This window comes from Scyliorhinus torazame, chromosome 19 (genome assembly GCF_047496885.1).
Source record: "Scyliorhinus torazame isolate Kashiwa2021f chromosome 19, sScyTor2.1, whole genome shotgun sequence".
NCBI lineage: Eukaryota > Metazoa > Chordata > Chondrichthyes > Carcharhiniformes > Scyliorhinidae > Scyliorhinus > Scyliorhinus torazame.
The window spans coordinates 106,276,857-106,299,265 of NC_092725.1; the positions used below are offsets into that span (position 1 = coordinate 106,276,857).

At 46.4% G+C, this 22,409-nt stretch overlaps 1 protein-coding gene across 6 annotated transcripts in view; it reads right to left on the reverse strand.

Moving 5' to 3' along the window:
- Positions 1 to 22,409, reverse strand: part of LOC140396409 (SLIT-ROBO Rho GTPase-activating protein 1) — a 312,310-nt gene that overhangs the window by 75,922 nt on the left and 213,979 nt on the right. For all 6 annotated transcript variants that reach the window (XM_072485012.1, XM_072485011.1, XM_072485013.1 and 3 more), the window contains exons 7-9: positions 11,999 to 12,220; positions 5,252 to 5,353; positions 92 to 289 (exon numbers count right to left, since the gene is read on the reverse strand). In XM_072485012.1, coding sequence (XP_072341113.1) covers positions 92 to 289; positions 5,252 to 5,353; positions 11,999 to 12,220 — 522 coding nt within the window. The remainder of the gene's footprint in view (positions 1 to 91; positions 290 to 5,251; positions 5,354 to 11,998; positions 12,221 to 22,409) is intronic.

The window sequence follows — 22,409 nt, forward strand, 5'->3', positions numbered from 1 at the left end:
TTGAGAACAAGAGTCTGTGAATGTTATACAAACTGATAGGAGAGGCCGACATTCTGATCGTTTCCTGCAGCATGATTGGCAGAATACGCACCATGAAATAGAACTGTTCGGTCTCCTGCTGATTGGCTCGCCTCTTAGCGATGCTCGGTTTGCTCAAGTAGGTCTCCGACACAGTGGATTTGACGGACTCTGTTGAGCGGCTGTGCTGGAAACACTCCGAGACGTCGTAATCCTCAATGGTTACCATGTCTTGTATTGTCTGCAGAGTTGCTTCCATCGTCTTTTTAACCTAAAGAGAATTTGAAAGAACTTGCAGTTTTGTGGGTCACCTTTCACAATCTCAGACCTCCCAAAGCGCTTGACAGCCAATTAATTATTTTTGAAGTGCATTCACTGTCGTCAGAGACCACGACAGGATGAATGGCAAGAAGTAGTTTCCAGCTGGCTGGAGAGGCTTGGGGGGGGGGGGGGGGGGGAGAGAGGAGGAGGAGGAGGAGGAGGAGGAGGAGGAGGAGGAGGAGGAGGAGGAGGAGGAGGAAAGAGAGAGCGAGAGAGAGAGAGAGAGAGAGAAGAGGAGACACACACAGTCACCGGATAAGGGGTTGGTTGTTTCGAACTGGGATAAGGAAAAATTTCTTAATTGAAAGGGTTTTTGGAATTCTCTACCACAGATGGTTATAGGTGCTCAGATGTTGAGAGTATTTAAGAACGTTAATAAATTTTGGGCATGAGAGTGAACAAAGGATATGAGAATAGGATGGGGCTGAGGTAGAAGGTCAGTCATGATCTTATCAAGTGGCAGAACTGGCTCGAGGAACCTCTCCTGCTCCTATTCTTATGTAATATAACCAATTAGTTTGTGTGATCTTTAAGGACAAGGGCGCAATTTTCAATTATGCAACATACTTAAAGTAGAAGAATGTCCTCAACTGCTTCGCAGATGCATGAGGACAAGAGATTCCGATGAGGGCAATGTCCGAGGAGAAGCCACTTCATGTTTACAGCCCTTGGACTTGAGGGGACGATAGTGGAGGCTATGGGGGGTGGGGGAGAAGGGGGGGGGGGAGAAGAGGGAGGGGGAGAAGAGGGAGGGGGAGAAGAGGGAGAGGGGGAAGAGAGAAGGGGTGGGGGGGGAAGAGAGAAGAGGTGGGGGGGGGAAGAGAGAAGGAGTGGGGGGGGGGAAGAGAGAAGGGGTGGGGGGAGGAAGAGAGAAGGGGTGGGGGGGGAGGAAGAGAGAAGGGGTGGGGGGGTAGGAAGAGAGAAGAGGTGGGGGGAAGACAGAGGAGAAGGATTGAGATAAGAGGCCGGTTTCGCTGGAGACGGTAACATCAAAAGGTGAAGGAGAGGGAGTGGCGCAGCTTGCTACAAGAACATGGGAAGGCAAGCTCTTACACCAACAGTAATTTGTGAAAGGCTGTTGAATACATAATTGCCAACACTGGTGCATCACCCACACAAGACAACATAGATGTATTCTAAACCACCTGTTCTAAGCAATAGAAATGAATTCTGTGTGCCACACTTTCGGAAGGATATGCAGGTTTTAGAGAGGAGTGCAGTGAAGATTTACGAGAACGATTCTAGGGATGACATATTCCAGTTACGGGAATAGACAGGAGAATTTGATTTGTTCTCATCGGGGAAGAGCAGGTTGCGAGAAGCTTTGATGGAGGTGTTCAAAATCATGAATGGTCCAAGCTGAGAAGATAAGAGACTGTGTTCACTGGTGGAAGGGTCGCGAACCAGACAGCACAGGGATTCTCGAAAGAGGCAAAGGGGTCAGCCATCAGGAAAACGTTTTTTTTTAAAACAGTGAGTTGTTAGGATCTGGAATGCACTGACGAAAGGGTGGTGGAGGCAGCAGCAGCTTCCTCGAAAGCCCTGTACACTTCAAAGGCTTCAAATCCCTTTACAACCGTTGAAATGCAAATCTTCCATTCATTTTCACATAGCAATACATTGCATTAGCCGGTGATTGACAGTTTTATTATTCCAGAGACAAGTGCTTGGTGGATTCTTTATCTATCTTTCCCTTCACTCTTAATACCCTGCTTTGCTGGCAAGCACAATGTTCATAAAGTCTCGTTATGATTAACAGTTCCTCACCGCGTCAAAAGCAGCTAAGTGCTGGTGGGGCAGTAGTTAGCACTGCTGCATTGTGGCGCTGAGGACCTGGGTTCGATCCTGGTCCCGGTCTGTTTGGAGTTTGCACATTCTCTCCATGTCTGCGTGGGGCTCACCCAGACAACCCAAAGATGTGCATGATAGGTGGATTGGCCATGCTAAATTGCCCCTTAATTAAAAAAAAAAACAGCAGCTAAGTGCTTTCACTTCCTCTTTTCCATAGCAGAAAGCACTTAGCTGCTTTTGACGTGGTGAAGAGCTGTCAATTGTAGCAAGTGTTGATAAACATTGTGCTTAGCATTAAAGCAGAGTTCTTGAGATGCATTCAAGCATGAAGGGAAAGATGGATAAACAATCCACAAAGTACCTGTCTCTGGGTTAATAATACATTTGTCTGAGGCAGCTGATGTTAGGGTATGGGTAAGTGACAATGCAGTAATTTTTCACTATTGTCTGGACTGTTCTTCAACTTTCAGGCAGGGGTGACTGATTGGGAGGGGGGGGGGTCTGTGTTTCGGGGGGGCAGGGGAAAATGGGGGTCAGGCCATCCTCATTCAGCACGGTAGCATTGTGGATAGCACAATTGCTTCACAGCTCCAGGGTCCCAGGGTCGATTCCTGCTTGGGTCACTGTCTGTGCGGAGTCTGCACATCCTCCCAGTGTGTGCGTGGGTTTCCTCCGGGTGCTCCAGTTTCCACCCACAGTCCAAAGATCTGCAGGTTAAGTGGATTGGCCATGATAAATTGCCCTTAGTGTCCAAAATCGCCCTTGGGTGGGGTTACTGGGTTATGGGGATAGAGTGGAGGTGTTGACCTTGGGTAGGGTGCTCTTTCCAAGAGCCGGTGCAGACTCTATGGGCCGAATGGACTCCTTCTGCACTGTAAATTCTATGATAATCATGCATGCATGCTGCAGAAGGGTGACCCGTTATTTCTGTGGTTGGGGGGGGTGGGGAAAAGAGGATGTGATGCCCCTACTTGTTGGCAGGGAAGGGGGCAGGATCTGCGTTGTGGGGGTGAGGGGCCCTTTCAATGGACTTTGGGAAGCACCTCAGTGATGCAGTGACCCCTTTGACCACCTCGGAGTCCCGTGAATCAGGGCCACGCTTGAGGAAACGTACAGCAACGTCCGCCCAGTGGATTTCCCACTATGGGGGTCAGTGCACAACGAGGGGGTGGAGGCTTGGGCTTCCAGCCTGTTAGTCAAATGGAAATGGATGCAGATCACTGATTTGCATCCTCCCAGTGGCACGGGGCAGGTAGTGTGCTGAGGCTGCTGGTGGGGAATCCCAATACCCATCTCAATACCCAATACCCACCCTTAGTGTTGGGTGGGGTTACTGGGTTATGGGGATAGGGTGGAGGTGTTGACCTTGGGTAGGGTGCTCTTTCCAAGAGCCGGTGCAGACTCGATGGGCTGAATGGCCTCCTTCTGCACTGTAAATTCTATGATAATCTATGATCTCGGGAAATGGAGAATCCACCCCAATATTATCTAGGGAAGCAAAGTGCAATGACTGATTATAGGCAAACACAGACTGGCATTTGGTGCACTGCAAAGTTTCACAAACATCAATTAAATAAATGGTCGATATATTTTCTTAATGATGCTGGTTGATTGGGACACCACAAAAAGTTTCTGTTCCTTTCTGAATAGTGTCATGGGAAATTTAACATTAATTGGAACAGGGGTCTACGGCTTTAGTGTCCCCGCTAAAGGACAGCACTTCTGACAATGCAGCACTCCCTCAAAACAGGTGTCCATTTCGACCGTGTCCTCAAAGCTCTGTGAATCTGTCCGCAGAGGCAAGTGTGATACCAGCTGACACCTTGGCCGGGATTTTCCTGCACCGTCATGGCCGGTTCCCCCACGGCAGATGCGGCGAGCCAGTCAAATGTCTGTTGACATTGGCGGGACCGAAGATCCCGCCGATGGGAGAGACATGGAAAATACCGCTCCTGGCTTCACATGATTTGTTCATTCCTGGCAACCTTAGAGACAGGTAAGGAATTAGAATGTCCCAAAGGTTTGGTAGATGCCCCATTGGACGAGGACACTCCATCAAAAAATCGGACTTGTATTTGAGTCTTCAGAGAGTCCATAAGTTTGGGGAGGGGATTTTTAAAATCCATCTCCCAATCTTTGAGATTTATGTACGTTTTTGCTTGTCCACCAGCACAGCTGGGCAAAGAACTGTGTTCATCGCCCAAAGGATATTCCTCCAAACAGCAGGGAAAACTATTAAGGGTGTGTTGCTATTAAGAGCTGAAAGCAAGTCCCTGGAGGTGTGGGGTGAGCTTGAATCTATAACTTTCTACTCCGAAGGCGAGGCACAGCAAACTGAGCCAACCGCAGCACTATGCAGATTCCAAGCAACATGACAGATTTATGTCATAATCTCTCTCAATGCTGAAAATGTTCCGTGGCGTTTATTTATATCAAAGGAATTGGGTAGTGACTGGAGTGTGGCTGCACAGAGGAGAGGCGGATGGGGGGTGGGGAAGTAAGAGAGCGAGAGAGAGAGAGAGGAGAGAGAGAGAAAGGGGAAGAGAGAGAGAGAGAGCCTTTTCAGAGCATGGCAATTCGAAAAAAACAGCAGGAAAAAATTGTCAGACTACCATCAGGAAGATAAAAATTAAAGGTCAGAAAAAGTTTGAAGGCAGACTGTTCCAACAATTTGGAGCTGCCGTGACTTTAACAGAAATCATCTGGGCAATTGAGGCCCAAATGAACGGAATTCCAACCAGATCTAACCCATTTAGACTCCATGCAATTTAACTGCACAATATCTTGCCCATTGTTTGCTCATTTTCAGATGTTTCACATTCGAGTCTACTTCATTTGCTACAATTAGCGGCAACTAGCAGGAAATCAGAGCCCCGCTCAGAACAAAACTTGAGCCATCTCCCCAGATGTCTTCGGTTAAGTTGAGATTGCAAAAACATGCTGGAAGAGTTCTGACTATTATCCTAAATTTGAAGAAGCGGATTTTTCCAGATGAACAGATATTCTACAGGGAATTTCAGCACTCGACTGTTGGGTTAAGTTTATTAAAAGACACCGAGATAATAAAACAACATGTGGAAAGTTCTCTCGATATGTACCTCAGCGTATCGCAAGAACCCACCTCTTCATTTTCGATCTTCAGTGTAGTCAGTCTGGACTGCAACTGTTGATATCTGAGCATTAACTCGGCCTGCACGGGTTGCTGAGCGCTAATCTGGCACACCTAACAAGGGAAGCAAAATCTCATTATCAGGCTCCAATAATATCGTTCAATCAATAAAAGCTTTAAGTGCCCAGGCAAATTAAGCACTTTGCAGCTGTTCATCCACTCTTCACTCTCTTCTGTAAACTCTGAATGATGCTCAAGGGCACTTACATCGGGGCTGGTCACAAATCCTCTTTGTCCTTCAGGCAAAGTCTCTGCAGCATACAGGACTCTGCTGATCATTAAAACAGATTTGGATCTGCCTTCAATGGACTCAAACCTGGACCCAGTCCTCACTGGACCTGGACCCCTGACCTCACTGGACCATGACCCTGTTTTCACTGAGGTCCGCAATAAATAATTTTCTAACTGAGGTTTTTCAATACTGATCAAGAATCCTGCCTAACCTTCCCCCTCTCTCTCTCTCTTTCTAGCCCTTTTGTGATAACTGCAGAGTTAACCTATTTGAGCCTCAGGTGATACCATGTTAACTCAGCATAGAGCACAGAATAGCTCTGTTTTACACGACTGGACTGTGAATTTAGCAACAGAATCAAACCCTTCGTCACCTACATGCTAACATACGAATTAGGCCCCTTGAGCCTACTCCACCATTCAATAAGATCATGGCTGATTATAACCTCAACCTGTCATGTGAGAGTACCTTTAAGAAATGGATGTTTAAGCAATATACCTTTGAGAAATGGAGCTGATCAAATTACTGAAATGATGTCAGAGGGTGGGGGGAGCTGAGCTCACTTCTGCTTTTTGAGTTTCAGTTTGAGAACGCAGCTGGGTTTGTCTGTGTGTTTTGCTGTGAGTTGCATGAAGAAACACAGCTGGTCTGTTGATTTCTGCAATCACTATAAATATATTGAATGTAACCTAATGTGCTCCTATTTTTGAAGGTTTGACGTCTTTTGGATGTTTAGAGGAACAGTTTGAAGGATTATTTAGTGTTGTAGTCTTTTGGGTTATCTTTGAAGTAATGGGTGTTAGATATTCAATGTTTGTTTTAAAAAGGTTAACTTGAGTTCATAGAATAAACATATTTTTGTTTGAAAAACACTTGTCCATTTCTGCTGTATCACACCTGGAGAGTACGCCGTGTGCTTCCCACACCACAATCTATTAAAAGTTGTGGGTCGGTTGAACTCCATGAAACACTTTGGGGTTCTGTAAACCCGGACCCATAACAAACCCTACATTCTTGCCTACTCACAATAACCTTTCACCCCCCCCCCCCCCCCCCCCCCGCAAATATATCTCAAATCTGTCGATATGGCTTCCTTCATCAAAAAATCAATTTAAAAGCAAAATGCTGCAGATGCTGGAAATCTGAAATACAAACGGTAAATGCTGGAAAAACTCAGATCTGGCAAACGTTTCGAGTCCTAATAATGACTTCAATTTTGCTTCAGCGACTTGAAAATCAATTTACCTTGGCTTAATTAACCTTATGGTGTCATTGATCTGGATCAGATGAAGCTTAGTGTGCATTTGGAGAGTTTTGTTTCGAGAGGGGGAGAGACAGTTGACATAGCGTCGCAGAGTCACCTCCCAGATTCAGTGAGATTGGTCAGGTGAAAATCACCCTTGCAGCCAGCTGTAAAGATTCTATGTTAAAAATACGTTCATGTGTCTTGGCCCACTCCCAACTGGGGAACGACTCCCAGTGCAAAGAGCCACAGTCCAGTTCAAAACTTAATATGGGGGTAACGAGGCAAGGTTACATTTGCAGCGATTCCAAGAGCAGATAGCTTTTAAGGACAAGTTAAGTCATAATGCTGGAGACAGAAATGGTCAGTTTTAGCCTCATCCCACCACACACATGACCTAGAAACACTACTACCTAAAACAGATGACAAATATAACCGGTGGCTAGCAGGTCTAAGCTGGGGCCTGCGAGACACTTTGCACCTTTGCGTCTGTTTTCACTAAGGAAGATACAAAAATCTCCCAGATGTAGAGATTCAAAGGATTAGGGAGAATAAGGAGTTGAAGGAAATTAGTATAAGTAAGAAAGTTGTATTGGAGAAATTAATGGGACTGAAAGTTAATAAGTCCCCGGGACCTGATAATCATGCATCCAGAGTGTTTTGCTCATTGCTATCGAGACATTGGATGCATTGGTGATCATCTTCCAAAATTCTATAGATTTTGCCATGGTTCCAAGATTGGAAGGGAGCAAATGTCACCTCAATATTTAAAAAGGGAGGATGAGGGAAGAAACTGGGAACTACAGACAGACCTGTTAGCCTTACATAGTAGTAGGGAAAATGCGAGTATCAATTATAAAGGATGTGATAAATGGACACCTGAATAATCATGTTTGGGTTGGGCATAGTCAGCATTGATTTATGAATGGGAAATCATGTTTGATGAACTGGCTGGAGTTTTTTTGAGGTTGTTGCTAACAAAATTGATAAATGAGGATCAATGGACGTAGTATATTTGGAATTTCAGAAGGCTTTTGATAATATTCCCCACAGGAGGTTGATTCCCATTACCCCCATTACAGTGGTGTTACTGGCAATGGCAGACCATTACAAATGGGAGTAGACACGGGAGCGCCTGCTACTATGGCAGGGGAGCAGACATACAGATATCTTTGATAAGGGGTTCAGTCTCTGAGGCTGCAGAACACAGTAACTAGATTGACTACCTACACGGGGGGAGGCCATTAAAATATTAGGGATGATCGAAACACCTGTGAGCTAGGGGCAACATTCTGCCCAACTTCCATTAATCATGATGTCTGCCCAAGGACCGCGTCCTGGGCTGTGACTGGCGCCATGAAATTAAACTCAACTGGTTGGAAATTTTCAGAATTAAGGAAGAGGCCTGCATTAAGTAATCAGGATATCTTCCAGGATGAACTGGATAAATCAGAGGTTTAAAGGCAAAAAATTCACGTAGCCCCAGAAGCCACCACAGACGTTTTATATCACAGAATGGGTGCTGGGTCCGAGAGGCCAATCGCATCCATGTCAAGAAGCCTTTCAGCAGCTGGGAATGGTTATTCACAGAGAGACAAAAAGGGACCATCTGTTGTGTACAGAGTGAGGAAATTCCACTAGTATGTCAATGGAATATATTTTGTTATAACGGACCGTAAGCCACTGCTGGGTCTTTTCAAGGAGGACAACGTTATTCTGTCAATTGCATCACCAGGATTCACGTGCTGGGCATTGATCATCTCAGCTGATGAATATACATTTGAACACTGACCAGGGACACAGAGGGCAAATGCCGATGCCCTTGGTCGTCTTCCAATGTCAGAGAGTCCGTCACCCCACCTACTACCGCAAGGAAATTATGATGGCCAGTGTCAGCACAGCAAATAAATTGTAGATCAGCAGAGACTTGCTGTTATCAAAGATAAGACACAAAATATTAGTAGGTTGGCAGAATGAGAGGATTTCTGAAGACCTGAACTATCATTCTGTGCATTAAGGAACTTGGAAGGGAGGGGATTATAGTAGCTGGCCCCTTGAAGGGGTGGTCTTCTGAAGGGTCATGTGACCCACTTTTGAGTGTGGGCTTTTGCTCAGTTCGATCCAGGGGGCAGCCTGACAGTATCAAGGCTGCACTACTCTGTAAATAGCATGCTGTATAAATCAACATTCATTGTTTGTACCTAACTGGTGGAGCCAAGTTACTGCACTATATTTGTTCCGATCTTGAATAGATCAAGGCTTTTTTTTTTTAATGCATTCTTGGAAATGGGAGTGTCAATGGCTAGGCTATTATTTATTGTCCATCCCTAGTTGCCCTTGAGAAGGTGGTGGAGAGCCGCCGTCATGAACCTCTGCAGTCTGTATCACTTCCCAGTGGTGGTATGACACAGCTGAATGGCCATTTCAAGGGGCAGTTAAGATTAAGCCACGGACAGCACAGTGGTTAGCACTACTGTCTATGGCGCGGAGGACCCGGGTTCGATCCCGGCCCCGGGTCACTGTCTGTGTGGAATTTGCACATTCTCCCTGGGTTTCACCCCCACAACCCAAAGATGTGCAGGTTAGGTTGATTGGCCACGCTAAATTGCCCCTTAATTGGAAAAAAAATGAATTGGGTACTCTAAATTTAGTACAAAAAAAAGATTAACCCACATTGCTGTGGGTCGAAAGTCACATGTAGGTCAGACCAGGTAGCAAAGACAACTTCCTTCCCCCTGAAGGACATTAGTGAACCAGATGGGGTTTTATAACAACACAGTAGTTTTAATGAATCAAAGACTAGCTTTTATTCCAGGTTTATTAATAGATTTAATTTAAGTTTCCACGGATGCGATGTTGGGGTCTGAATGCAGGTTCCCAATGCATTCATTCAGAGTCCAGGCCTCTGGGTTACTAATCCAGTAACACAGCCAGTATGTGACTGTGTTTGCATCAGTGATAATGTTGAAATGATGTTGAGGTCCTGCTGGTTTGCTATATAAATAAACCATCACCGTTCTTGGTTACACCCCTTTCACAATGGAAAACCTTGGCAGACTGGGTTGTTCAGCCACTCATAAATGGCAGAAAACCACTTCTAAATAAAAAGTTTTCCCCCCCAAAATCTGTGGTCGCTTTTTCATAACCATCACCAGCAGGATAATAGCGCAAGGCAAATGATGACTCATTGGTGCTTTCAGAGTTGTCAGTGTGATTCAATTTACGCTTTGTTTAGCGAAATGCAGGACAATTACAGACAGGCACGTTTTACTTTGCTAGATAGGCTATGTCCTTTTTCTCCCCCTCCCCGCCAAAAAGGGAACAAAGTCCCCTAGCGACGCTTTCAGCTGCTTGTTTCCCTAGTGCTCGCGACTCGCATTGAATAAGGGGCCTATCCAGGAAGCACGCGGCTGAGGCTGCACATAGCCCCGTTTTGTACAGTGGGAGCTTTTTGTCGCAGTGGGGAGCTCCGTTCGCCAAAATGAAACAATCCCCCCATTCCAGCCTGAAGCAGTAAAGGAGGGTGTTCCCCCCACCCTCCCCTCCCCCTCCAACCAACACTTACGCCCGCTCAAAATGGCAGCCCGATAGCGGGATTCCCTCGCAATCCTCACCAAGCATGACTGAGGATTGGGAATCGCTTCCCGATTGGGAGCGCAAATCAGTAGGAATTCAACTCCTGCGGGACAATACAATCTCCCGAACGGAGAATGTCACCCACTATTCCAATTGTGTCAGAACCAGTGTTTTATAAAGTTTCACCATAACGCCCTTGTGTTTTGTACCCTATGCCTCTATTTTTAAAGCCCAGGCCCCCTTAGGCCTTTTAAAAAAAAAACATTTTCTTAATCTGTCCTGCCACCTTCAGATTTCTGCATATAGCAATGGAATTAGCAGGTGACTGTTTGGTTGCTTCTTCCTCCAACTGACAAAGAAAACCCCGGCCCGATGAACAGAAAACTCACTGGCCTATGATTCCCTGGAATGAGCTTGCGAGTGACATCCGGGGAGTCATTCTCCGACCCCCCGCCGGGCCTCCACCATGGCGGAGGCGGAAGAGACTCTCCCCACTGCGCATGCGTGGGTAACTGTCGGCGGCCTCTGACGCTCCCGCGCATGTGCCGCCCGGAGATGTCATTTCCGCGCCAGCTGGCGGGGCAACAAACGCCATTTCCGCCAGCTGGCGGGGCGGAAATCCCTCCGGCGCCGGCCTAGCCCCTCAATGTTGGGGCTCGGCCCCCAAAGATGCGGAGCACTTCGCACCTTTGGGCCGGTGCGATGCCCGTGTGATTGGCGCCATTTTGGGCGCCAGTCAGCGGACATCGCGCCGTTGGGGGAGAATTTCGCCCCTGATCCTGATCCCTCCAAAGTTCATCGGGTCAGTGGAAGGCCACCTGACGATCATACCCTGGGCAGACTCTCCTGCCACTGGTTGGGCAGTTTGGCAATTTGCCACATACTCTCGCATGGTGTTCTGCTTCTCGGGCAGGGGGCGGGGGTTCCCCTGTACCTCCCTGTCAGGGAGAGGTTATGGCTGCTCGCTTGGCCCACTTTGCAATGTCGCAGTGGTGGCCCAACCTATCAGTGAACCACTCGGTGTTTTGTAGCTGCAGTTTTCCAGCAGTGTCTGGTGAATCTGAAAAGTGGGCAGTTCTGTGATTTCTCAGCCATGTATAATACTACAATAAAGCACAGGAAGCCATTCTGCCAAATGTGCCTGTGCTACCTCTTTGAAAGAGCTGTCCAATTAGTCCCACTCCCTGCTCTTTCCCCATATTTTCTTCCCCTTCAGGTAATTATCAGATTCCCTTTTGAACGTTATATTGAATATTTCACCTCCTTTTAAGACAGCACAGTCCCGATAATAATTTGCTGCTTAAAAATGTATTTTTCCATTCACCTTTAATTTGTTACCATTGTTACTGACAGTTCTGCTACTGGAAACTGTTTATTCTTTATCAAAGACTATGGGATGTCCTGAGCTCACGGAAGGTGCGAATAAATACAGTTCTTTCCATTTTTTAGGTTTTTGAACACTTTGGCTAAATCTCCTTCTACCCTCCTCTGCTCCAGGGAGAACAATCCCAGTTTAATTTTGTACTCCTGCCTAACAATAAGTTCAGTGAAGAAGATTAATTTCATGGGGAGCCATTTGATTATTAAAAAAGTGGAGTGACGCTATTAGCCCCGTTGAAGATCAGTACGAAATTCATTCGCAGCCTACCTCATCTCCCATGTGTGGCTGGAAGTCAAATTTTATCGGAGGACAGAAGGCCGTGTGGTACATCTCCATAAACCTCTGCTTGTCACTGCGAGGGTCCAAGTTGTCCACAGCGTTCTCTATGATGTCCAGGCCCTCGTGCCTGGATGTCTCCAGGTTGTATTCAGCAGATAGGAATGTCCTCAGGGCTCTGTTTAAGCTGGCATGATACCCCAGATCACAGCACTAACAGGAGAGAGAGAAAGAGGCGGCATTAAAAGTCAAACTCAAATTCCGCGACTGGATTCTTAACATAGGGAGTTTAAAATCACGTCACTTGATGCTGCGGTGTCGAACGTCATTCTCTTCATGACGAACAAAGTTTTAAAACAAAAATTCAGGTAGGCAGTCGTGTTAAAGATGGCACAGTGGTTAGCACTGTTGCCTCACGACACCGAGGGCCCGGGTTCAATCCCGGCTCTGGTCACTGTCCGTGTGGAGTTTGGACATTCTCCCCATGTCTGCGTGGGTTTGTACAGTCCCACAACCCAAAGATGTGCAGTGTAGGTGGATTGGCCATATCTTTTTATTAAAACAGTAAAAAATATATACAAGGCCAAATTGTACAAACACTCATTTTTGTTGGAGAAACAGGGTACCCTCCCCTCAGTACCAATGTACGGGGAGGGGGGGGGTGGATACTGTGATTATTAAAACAGTTCACAACATGTTTCTACAAAAAACAAATGGGACAAGCACTAAACTTTGCACTGGAGAGACCAGATACCCTGGCCTCTGTACCAACAGAAGGGAAAAAGGAAGGGGGGTGGTGGGGAGAGAGGGGAAAGGAGGGTGGTGGGTAGGGAGGACGTCGAGGTGTTAGAGGAGAGGGGGGGGGGGCAAATAGGGCATTGCCTGAACTATCTACGGAGGCAGAAAAACAAAAGAACCTTCAATTATGATGTGCCAGATTACGGGAGTTCCCCAGAGGTGGTGAGGGGCGACACAGTGTCAGGCACGAGTGAGACCCGCACCCCGCGACAGAGCGCCTCATGTGCACCCTGCACTCCCGACACTGGGCAGCTGACAGCCTTCGGACAGTCGCCCTCCGGGCCCGAATCCTCCACCACACTGAGTGCGGCGGGCGACACGGGCCCACCAACCAACCCAGGAGCTGCCTTGATCCCGCCACCAGGATCATCGACAGGCGGGATCTCCTCAGGCTCCTCCCTTTAATCGGAAAAAAAATGGTAGGCAGTCACGTTAATCAATGAGGGAAAATGTTGAAAACGAGAGCTAGTTTATACAACAAGCACTCAACTAATTGATCTCTCTGCTCCCGCAAGTAAACCACCATTTAAAATAAAAATCAACACTCAGTCTACAATTGCAGCAAGAAAGGTCACCTCAGTGTTAAATGCTGGAACCTTCCTATTGATAGGAAATACTCGGTATTCAGGGTGTAAGAAAGTTTAGAAGCCAGGGCCTGTGTAACAATGGGCAAATGAGGCGGTTGCTTGCAGTGCCAAAATTTGGTGGGGTGCAAAACTTTCAATGAACTATTTACGAAACAACATAAGTAAACAAACAGGCTGCAGTAGTGGGTCTGAATTACTGATATACATCCATATACAGATTTCCACAAACTTACACTGCAGTCTTTCCAAAACGTCATGTTAGATTTCTCATTTTGTTCATGCCATTTACAAATTCGCACATCTGCATGACCTTTCCAAAACTGCGAACCAGGAATTAATATCAAGGAACGTAATTCAATCAAAGCCACTTGTTCGTAATGATCATTGATTGTGTAAGTTGCACATAAAGTCATCTAATAACTGTAGCAGGAACACACACAGTATTGCAGCATGTGAGTGCATTACAAATTACAATGTGTATTCCTTCTAGTGCATATCCTGTGAACAGTGTAGAATAAGGAGAATGTGCAATCAGCAGAATATTCTCCGATCATTCATGTAAAATTAATGCGTAATTATGAATCCAGACGTTTTATTCACACTAATGCACTATATTCATTTTCGAAGGTTAATTGTGGGGGTGTGGGTGTAAGGCTGAAAGATTGCCATGGGCAGCTAACACTGGCCCCGTTTGAAACAGTTACATTTCAATTATTAATCTGTGTCTTCACCCAAAATACCACAACCAGTTCACTCGTTTCCCCAATTATTACTTTTTTTTTTCCTGAGAGGGGGAAGAGCGAGGGTAAATTTTGAAAAAATTCTGTTTCCTGAATTTAAATGAACAGGAAATTGGGAACAGTATAATTTGTGTGGTCAAACATTTTGGTACAAAATGCACAGGGATCGGAGTCTCAGTTTTCCTCCAAAACGCACTCAATAAGTCAATGTCCTTCAATATTCTTTTATCAAAACTGACAAAGGGTCACCTGGACTCGAACCGTTAGCTCTTTTCTCTCCAGATGAATGCTGCCAGACCTGCTAAGATTTTCCAGCATTTTCTCTTTGGTATCTCATTCGAGGTACTGGATTGGCGAATGTTGTTTTTCATCCATTGCGAGTTTCAATTTCTTTGTTCACCTTCCTCGATTTCTGTTCGGAATCTTACTTCATGTTTTGCTTATCCCGACGACAGTTAACGTCACATCAATATGCGGCACAGAAACAGGCCATTCAGCCCAACCAGTACATGCTCCCATCTTTCCTCATCTAAAGCATGGTGGCATAGTGATTAGCACAGTTGCTTCACAACTCCAGGGTCCCAGGTTCGATTCCCAGCTTGGGTCACTGTCTGTACGGAATCTGCACGTTCTCCCCGTATCTGCGTGGGTTTCCTCCGGGTGCTCCGGTTTCCTCCCACAGTCCAAATATGTGCGGGTTAGGTGGATTGGCCATGCTAAATTGCCCTTAGTATCCAAAAAAAGTTAAGTGGGGTTAATGGGATAAGGTGGAGGTGTGGGCTTGGATAGGGTGCTCTTTCCAAGTTCCGGTGCAGACTCAATGGGCCGAATGGCTTCCTTTAGGACTGTAAATTCTATGAAAATCTACCATCGTGACCCTCTATTCCCTGCTCCCTCACATGACTGGACTGGACAGAGCAGATACAAGGATGTTATTTCCTCTGGCTGGAGGGTCTAGAACAAGGGTAGGCAGTCTCAGGATTCGGGGTGGCCATTTAGGACTGAGATGAGGAGAAACGTCTTCACTCAGAGGGTGGTGAACCTGTGAAATTCTCTACCGCAGAAGGCTGTGGAGGCCAAGTCACTGAATATAATTAAAGAGGAAACAGAGAGATTTGTAGACTCTAAAGGTGAGAGGAAGCGTGAATATGGTGTTGAGGATGAAGATCAGTTGCACATTCTCCCTGTGTTTGCATGGGTCTCACCCCCACAACCCAAAGATGTGCAAGGTAGGCGAATTGGTCACGCTACATCGTTCCTTAATTGGGAGAAAAAAAGAATTGGAGGCTTTAAATAAAAAAAAAGCCATGATCATAATGAATGGTGGAGTAGGCTCGAAGAGCCAAATTGCCTACTCCTGCTCCTATTTTCTATGTTTTCCCCGAAATGCATCTATATAATTTACTTCAATCACTCCCTGTGATAGTGAGTTCCATATTCTCACCACTCTTTGTGTGAAGATGCTTCTCCTGAATTCCCTATTGGATTCCTAGGAGGGTAGGGCCGGTGAAGGACAGTAGTGGGAACTTGTGCATGGAGTCAGAAGAAATAGGAGGCGTTGAATGAATACTTTTCTTCAGTTTTCACAAAGGAGAGGGGCCCTGTTTTTGAGGATGAGAGTGTGATTCAGGCGGGTAGGCTGGAGGAAGTAGATGTTCCGAGGAAGGATGTATCAGCAATTTTGAAAAACCTGAGGGTCGACAAGTCCCCTGGGCCAGATGGGATATACCCAAGGATTCTTTGGGAGGTAAGGGATGAGATTGCAGAGCCTTTGGCTTTGAGTCCTCGCTGTCCACGAGGATAGTGCCAGAGAACTGGAGAGTGGCGAATGTTGTTCCAAGAAAGGGAATAGGAATGACCCTGGTAATTATAGGTCAGTTAGTCTTACTTCAGTGGTAGGGAAGATAATGGAAAAGGTCCTGAAGGATAGGATTTATGACCATTTGGAAAGATGCAGCTTAATCCGGGATAGTCAACATGGATTCGTGAAGGGTAGGTCTTGCCTCACAAATTTGATTGAATTCCTTGAAGAGGTAACTAAGTGAGTAGATTAAGGTAGAGCAGTTGATGTCGTATACATGGATTTTAGTAAGGCGTTTGATAAGGTTCCCCATGGTCGGCTCATGAAGAAAGTAAGGAGGTGTGGGATAGAGGGAAATTTGGCCAATTGGATAAGTAACTGGCTATCACATAGTGTAGCCACCTAAAATGGCTGATTCCCGATTAGAATGGTCAAACGCCGATCTAAAATGGCGAACGAAAGAGGCTGATGGGAAAATCAGCCAACAGGACTCAAACGGACAGCTGCAGGCAAAACAGTGTATTCGGCTCTGGGGAAATCGGCCCAGACCGATACCTGCAACCATTAACAGCACATCAACCCAGCCATCTGCATTTTAATCAGCCATCCCCGGGAACAATTGCTACACATTAGCAACATAAAGCCGATCCAGACTTTTCGGCGCCAGCAGTGGCTGAGACAAAGAAAGGTGGACGACCACCCCCCGATCAAGGAATCGCCCCATTATTGGAGCATATCGAACCAAGTGATTGGGACCAAGTCCAATCACTTGGTTCGATATGCTCCAATAATTGGGACCAAGTCCAATCACTTGGAACCAGGGTCAAGGTCCGCCCCAAGAGGCGGGAAGCCCCTGGGAACTATAAAAATAGGGGCCAAGTTCAGATCGACCCTTCTTCTCCTGCTCGCAACCTTCGAGACCCTTCGACGAAGAAACAAGTAAGTCTTACTCCAGCGATCGCTACCAGATAGGTGCTCCAGACTATCGACCTGTACCAGCCTTTTTGAATCCCGCAGGCCAGACCCAATTCGATAGACCATTTGTTTCCCTGACCTGGTGGGCCATCACCAAAGTTAAGATTGGCCTTTAGTGGTAGGTAGTAGTCTAGAAGTAGGATTATTGTATAAGTATTTATTGCTGTATATAACAAATGATCGTTGATTTAACATTTACTAAGCGGTGTGCTGCATTATTAATCATTACTGGAGCTTGAACCACGTGGCGGTATCAGAAAGATACCTGGCGACTCGTGAGCAAAGGTGACAGAATTTCTCCTCTAAGATGCTCCCTACAACCTACCTCTGAGCAAGTGTTTGGCCACCTGGCTAGTGTTTCTTATGCAGCTCGGTTTGTCTTATGATGGGACATTTTGTTACGTTGCAGATGCTGCATAAATAGAGGCCGTGGTTATTAGTCTCACCTATTGATCGCAGTATTGAAGGCTCCAATTGTGCTCCAGCATCCACAGCCTTTTGTGAGAGAGCGGTTCATATTCCCACCCCACTTTTGTGTGAAAAATTGCTGCCTAATTAACCTTCCTCAATGGCCCAGCTCCAACTTTTGAAGACAATGACCACTTGTTCTTGATTCTGCCACTATAGGAAACAGTTTCTCTATCGAATCGATTGAACCTTTGAACATTTCCAGCAACTTGATTAGATCAGCATTTGGGGCAGCACGGTAGCACAGTTGCTTCACAGCTCCAGGGTCCCAGGTTCGATTTCCGACTTTGGTCACTGGCTGTGCGGAGTCTGCACGTTCTCCCTGTGTCTGCGTGGGTTTCCTCCGGATGCTCCGGTTTCCTCCCGCAATCCAAAGATGTGCAGATTAGGTGGATTGGCTATGCTAAATTGCCCTTAGTGTCCAAAAAAAGTTAGGTGGGGTTACAGGGATGGGGTGGAGGTGTGGCAATAGGGTGGAGGTATGGGCTTAGGTAGGGTGCTCTTTCCAAGGGCCGGTGCAGACTCTATGGGCCAAATGGCCTCCTTCTGCACTGTAAATTCTATGATTCTATGATTATAACCCCCCTCAACATTCTTCAGGAAGTTAGAATTCTGCAACTTTCTGACAATATGTTGGGGGGGGGGGGGTTTCGCTGATGTCCTTGAGGGAGGGTAATCTGCTAACCTTAACTGATCTGGCCTACATGTGACTCCAGATCTACTGCAAAGCAGTTGAACTGCCTCTGAAATAGCCTAGCAAACCACTTCGTTCAAGGGCATGGACAGCAAATGCCCAGCCAGTGACGTTTGTGAAATAATTTTTTTTAAAAAAGCATGCTCTCCTCCATAGAGAAATCTATTTGCCGTTAATCGGTTTTAGTTGCCTTGCATTTCGAAATGGCACCATTGCCTCCTTCATGAACTTTTCGTAGCACAAGCAGGACACAAAGCACCTATTAACAGGAGAGCTTTTATCATTATGTTTCAATCCTTCTTGACTGCATGAACCTAGGTTCCAATGGCAATTATCAAATTAAAGTTACTCCTAAGAATAGTTACTAAATCATAAGAAAATGTGCACATCAGCAGTTTGGAACCACTTTGAAGACAAATTGGGGTTGGTGCTATTTATATGCAACATCATGTGTTTAAAAGGACTTCGCATTACCCTGTCACTTGGAGCTGTTTAACTGCTGGTAATTTATTCAAGGTTTTATGCAAATGGTTGCACGTAAAAGCGTTTTAAAAATTTGCACTGATTTAATTTGGAGATGGTTGAGAGGAGCGGCATGCCATAAAATCTGACCTTCAACGCAGATTTATTCTGTGACAAATACTTCTTCTCCAGACACTCGAGCTCAAATTCAAAATATTGACACTCTTAGTGCAGTACTGAGGGAGTGCTGCAGTGTCAGAGGTGCCGTTTTGCAGTCGATATGTTAAACCAAGGCCCTTCCTGCCCTCTCGGGTAGACGTAATGTACCTCATCGCACTATTTTGAAGAGCAGCAGCTGAGTTTAGGCCAGCGGCCTGGCTGATATTTATCCCTTAACCAACATCACTGAAACAGACTGATGGTTCATCTCATTGCTGTTTGTGGGAGCTTGCTGTGTTCAAATTGGTTGCCATGTTTCCTACATTACAACAGTGGCTTCTCCCTTTGAATGACTGGAAAGCGGTTGGGATGTCATATGGCAGTGAAAGGCATGTAAACGCAAGTCTAGATATTGGGAAGACTGAAGCCATTGTTTTTAGACACGTCTCCAAACGCCATTCACGGCCTACCAACTCCATCCACCCAGAGATTGAACAGGTTGGTTTGTAACCATGGTGTCACATTTGACCTCATCTGCGCCATCACTAAGACCGCCTATTTCTACCTCCGCAGCATCAACCAATACCACCCTGTCTCTGCCTGTGCTGCTGCTGCAAATCTCATTCCTGCCTTTGTTACCACCACACTTGACTATTCCGATGCACTCCAAGGCGAACTGCCCAAGTTCCCTGTAAACCCGAGGTCATCCGAGGGTGGCACGATGAAACAGTGGTTCGCACTGCTGCCTCACAGCGCCAGGATCCCAGGTTTAATTCTGGCACGGGTGACTGTGCGGAGTCTGCACGTTCTCCCCGTGTCTGCGTGGCTTTCCTCCGGGTGCTCCGGCTTATTTGCAGGTTTGGTGGGTTGGCCAGGCTAAATTGCCCCTGAGTGTCCAAAAGGTGTTGCTGGGTTACGGGGATACGGTGGAGGTGATAGCTTAAGTAGGGTGCTCTTTCCAAGGGCCGGTGCAGAGTCGATGGGCTGAATGGCTTCCTTCTGCACTGTAAACTCTATGAAAACACCGCTGCCCATTTTTCAACTTGCACCATCCCCTCTCATCCCCCGTGCTCACTGATCTATATTGGCTCCTTGTTAAACAAGGGCTTGATTTTAAAATTCACATCCTTGTTTTCAAACCCCTCCATGGCCACATCCCGCCTATCTATGCAAGGCCCTCCAGCCCCACAACCGTCAAGAGATATCAGTGCTCCTCTAATTTTGGCCTCTTGAGCAGCCCCAATTTTAATCACTCCACCAGTGGTGGCCACGCCTCCAATTGCTTAGACCACCAAGTTCTGGAATTGCCCTTTCTAAGCAAGCTTTTCATCATTGGACCCAATATCTCCTCATGATCGGCTCAACGTCATACACTTTTGTGAACTGCTGGATATTTCTTTAAATAGCATTTCTAATCTATGTTGTTGGGTGTGATTTCCTCCCTCCACCACTCCGCACAAGCCCCCACATGTGGCATCTTTTGAGTGGTGGAGGTTGCCCCCCCACTGTCAATTTGATTTCCAGTTGTTTACACCCTCCGCCACCAGGATACTCACGGTTGGAAGTCACCTTCGACGAGACTGGAAGATCTCGCCGGCAGGAAAGGACGGAAAATCCCACCCGTTATTCCTACTGAGATTTTTCTTCCTCGGATTAAACTCAAACCTATTACAGATAGCCATATAATCCCCAGAGTGTAGAAAGAGGCCATTCAGCCCATCGAGTCTGCACTGACCCTCCAAAATAGCACTCCATGCAGGCCCACTCCCCTGCTCCAACCCAGCAACCTAACCACCTTCGGACAATAAGGGACAATTCAGAGTGGCAAATCCACCTAACCTGTACATCTTTGGACTGTGGGAGGAAACCGGAGCACCGGGAGGAAACCCACACAGACACGGGGAGAATGTGCAGACTCCACACAGAAAGTCACCCAAGGCCGATATTGAAACTGGATCTCTGGCGCGATGGGACAGCAGTGCTGACCACTGTGCCACCAGGCCGCCCCAATCCCATGACAGCTGTATGCACCAATCGTGGGTCATGGTATTGAATATTTTCATACACTTGATTACAGCAATATTAACCTTATTTAGGAGACGATGATCTCTCTATATTGTTTCACTTGTTCTTAATGCAACACATTCAACTAACACAAATCTGAATGGGAAGCAAAGCTGCTTCAAAAGTAAAAAATAAAAAGGCCTGTTTAACAAAAACAACACAATTGCCACCCATGGACTGAAATGGCATGCACTTATCTTGTAATTAGATTCTCTTCTCACATTCACAGTCACAATGCCAAACTATTTCAAAGCTTCCAATACTATTGTTTAACACATTTGTCTGACATATTCAGCATGTCTCCATGTAAAAAAAAATAATTCATGTGATGTGGGCTTCGGTGGTTGGGCCATCATTTTTTGGCCATCCCCAATTGCTCTTAAACAGAGTGCCTTGCTGGGCCACATTTATGTGGATCTAGAGTCAAGTGGGCCAGGCCGGGTAAGGATGGCACAATTCCTTCCCTGAAGGACATTAGCCAACCTGATGGGTTTTACAACAATCGTTTCCTGGTCATCATCTGTCATGGGATTTGAACCTGGGTCCCTGGAAAATTACCCTGGGCATTGGGATTAATAGTCCAGTGACAATACCATTATGCCACCGCCTCACCCGTGACTCTGTGGCTGCGATTACCATTGCTCCCGGTCACTCAGGTGAGAAAAGGGCTGAACGATCCTCAATTCCCTCAGCTCCAGGACTGCAAGTCCTTTGGGCAGTACGTGTTTGTGGAGGGAAGCAGGGGTCAGGATCCTGCCTGTGATGTCGCCCATGATGAAACAGGTTACTAACATGTATGATCAAGGTTCAGGGACACGGATAAACTGGAGTTAACAGTTACATGAGCAAAGATACCAGAGAACACATGATGTTTGTCAAACCCTCCCACAATAAGGGAGTACATGTCTTCATGATGGGACGAGAAAAATAAAAATAATATGAATTTTAAGACTTCCTTGTCTGGAAGGCTCAACATTGCCCTGTCTGATATATAGGTCCAGTCAGTTAGGTGTCAACTGAAAACCCACCCCCCCGACCCTTATTGCTGGCCCCTCCCCTACTCTCTGGACCATCTGCTCCCCACCTCCATTCTCTGATCTCCTACCCATCCCTCCTCCCAGGATCTGAGGGCTGCTCTCAACAATGTAAAAACCCCAAATTTAAATCCAGGTGCCGGTAAGTTGCCTGAGGCCTAGCAGGCAGCTGCAGGCAGCGCGGTCTCAGGTTAAGCAGGCCTCTGGCCCCATTATCGAGTGTGGCTCAGGCCTAGCAATCCTTGCACTGGTAATTATTCTACGAACCAGTGCAGAGCTGGCAGGGTGGAGTGAAACAAGCTTCTAGACTATTATTTGACAAAAATAGAAAGCAAGCCCAACCAAGCTTTTGCAACAGATTGTGACTTTTCTTCAAAATAAACCACAAAATTTATTTAGAATCATTGGGTGGAATTCTCCCTCCCGGGATTAAGTCCCATGGCGGAGGGTGTGATGGGAAGTGTTTTCCCCTGCGGAGGTTGATGGGAAACCATGTCATATTTTCCGTCCTCTGTGTAATTATGGATCCGGTGGTTTTGTGCATCTTCCATGGTGGGGTGGGCTTGATGACATGAGTCCCGGCATCATAACTGGGTGCTATATTGAAAATTCCCCTACCA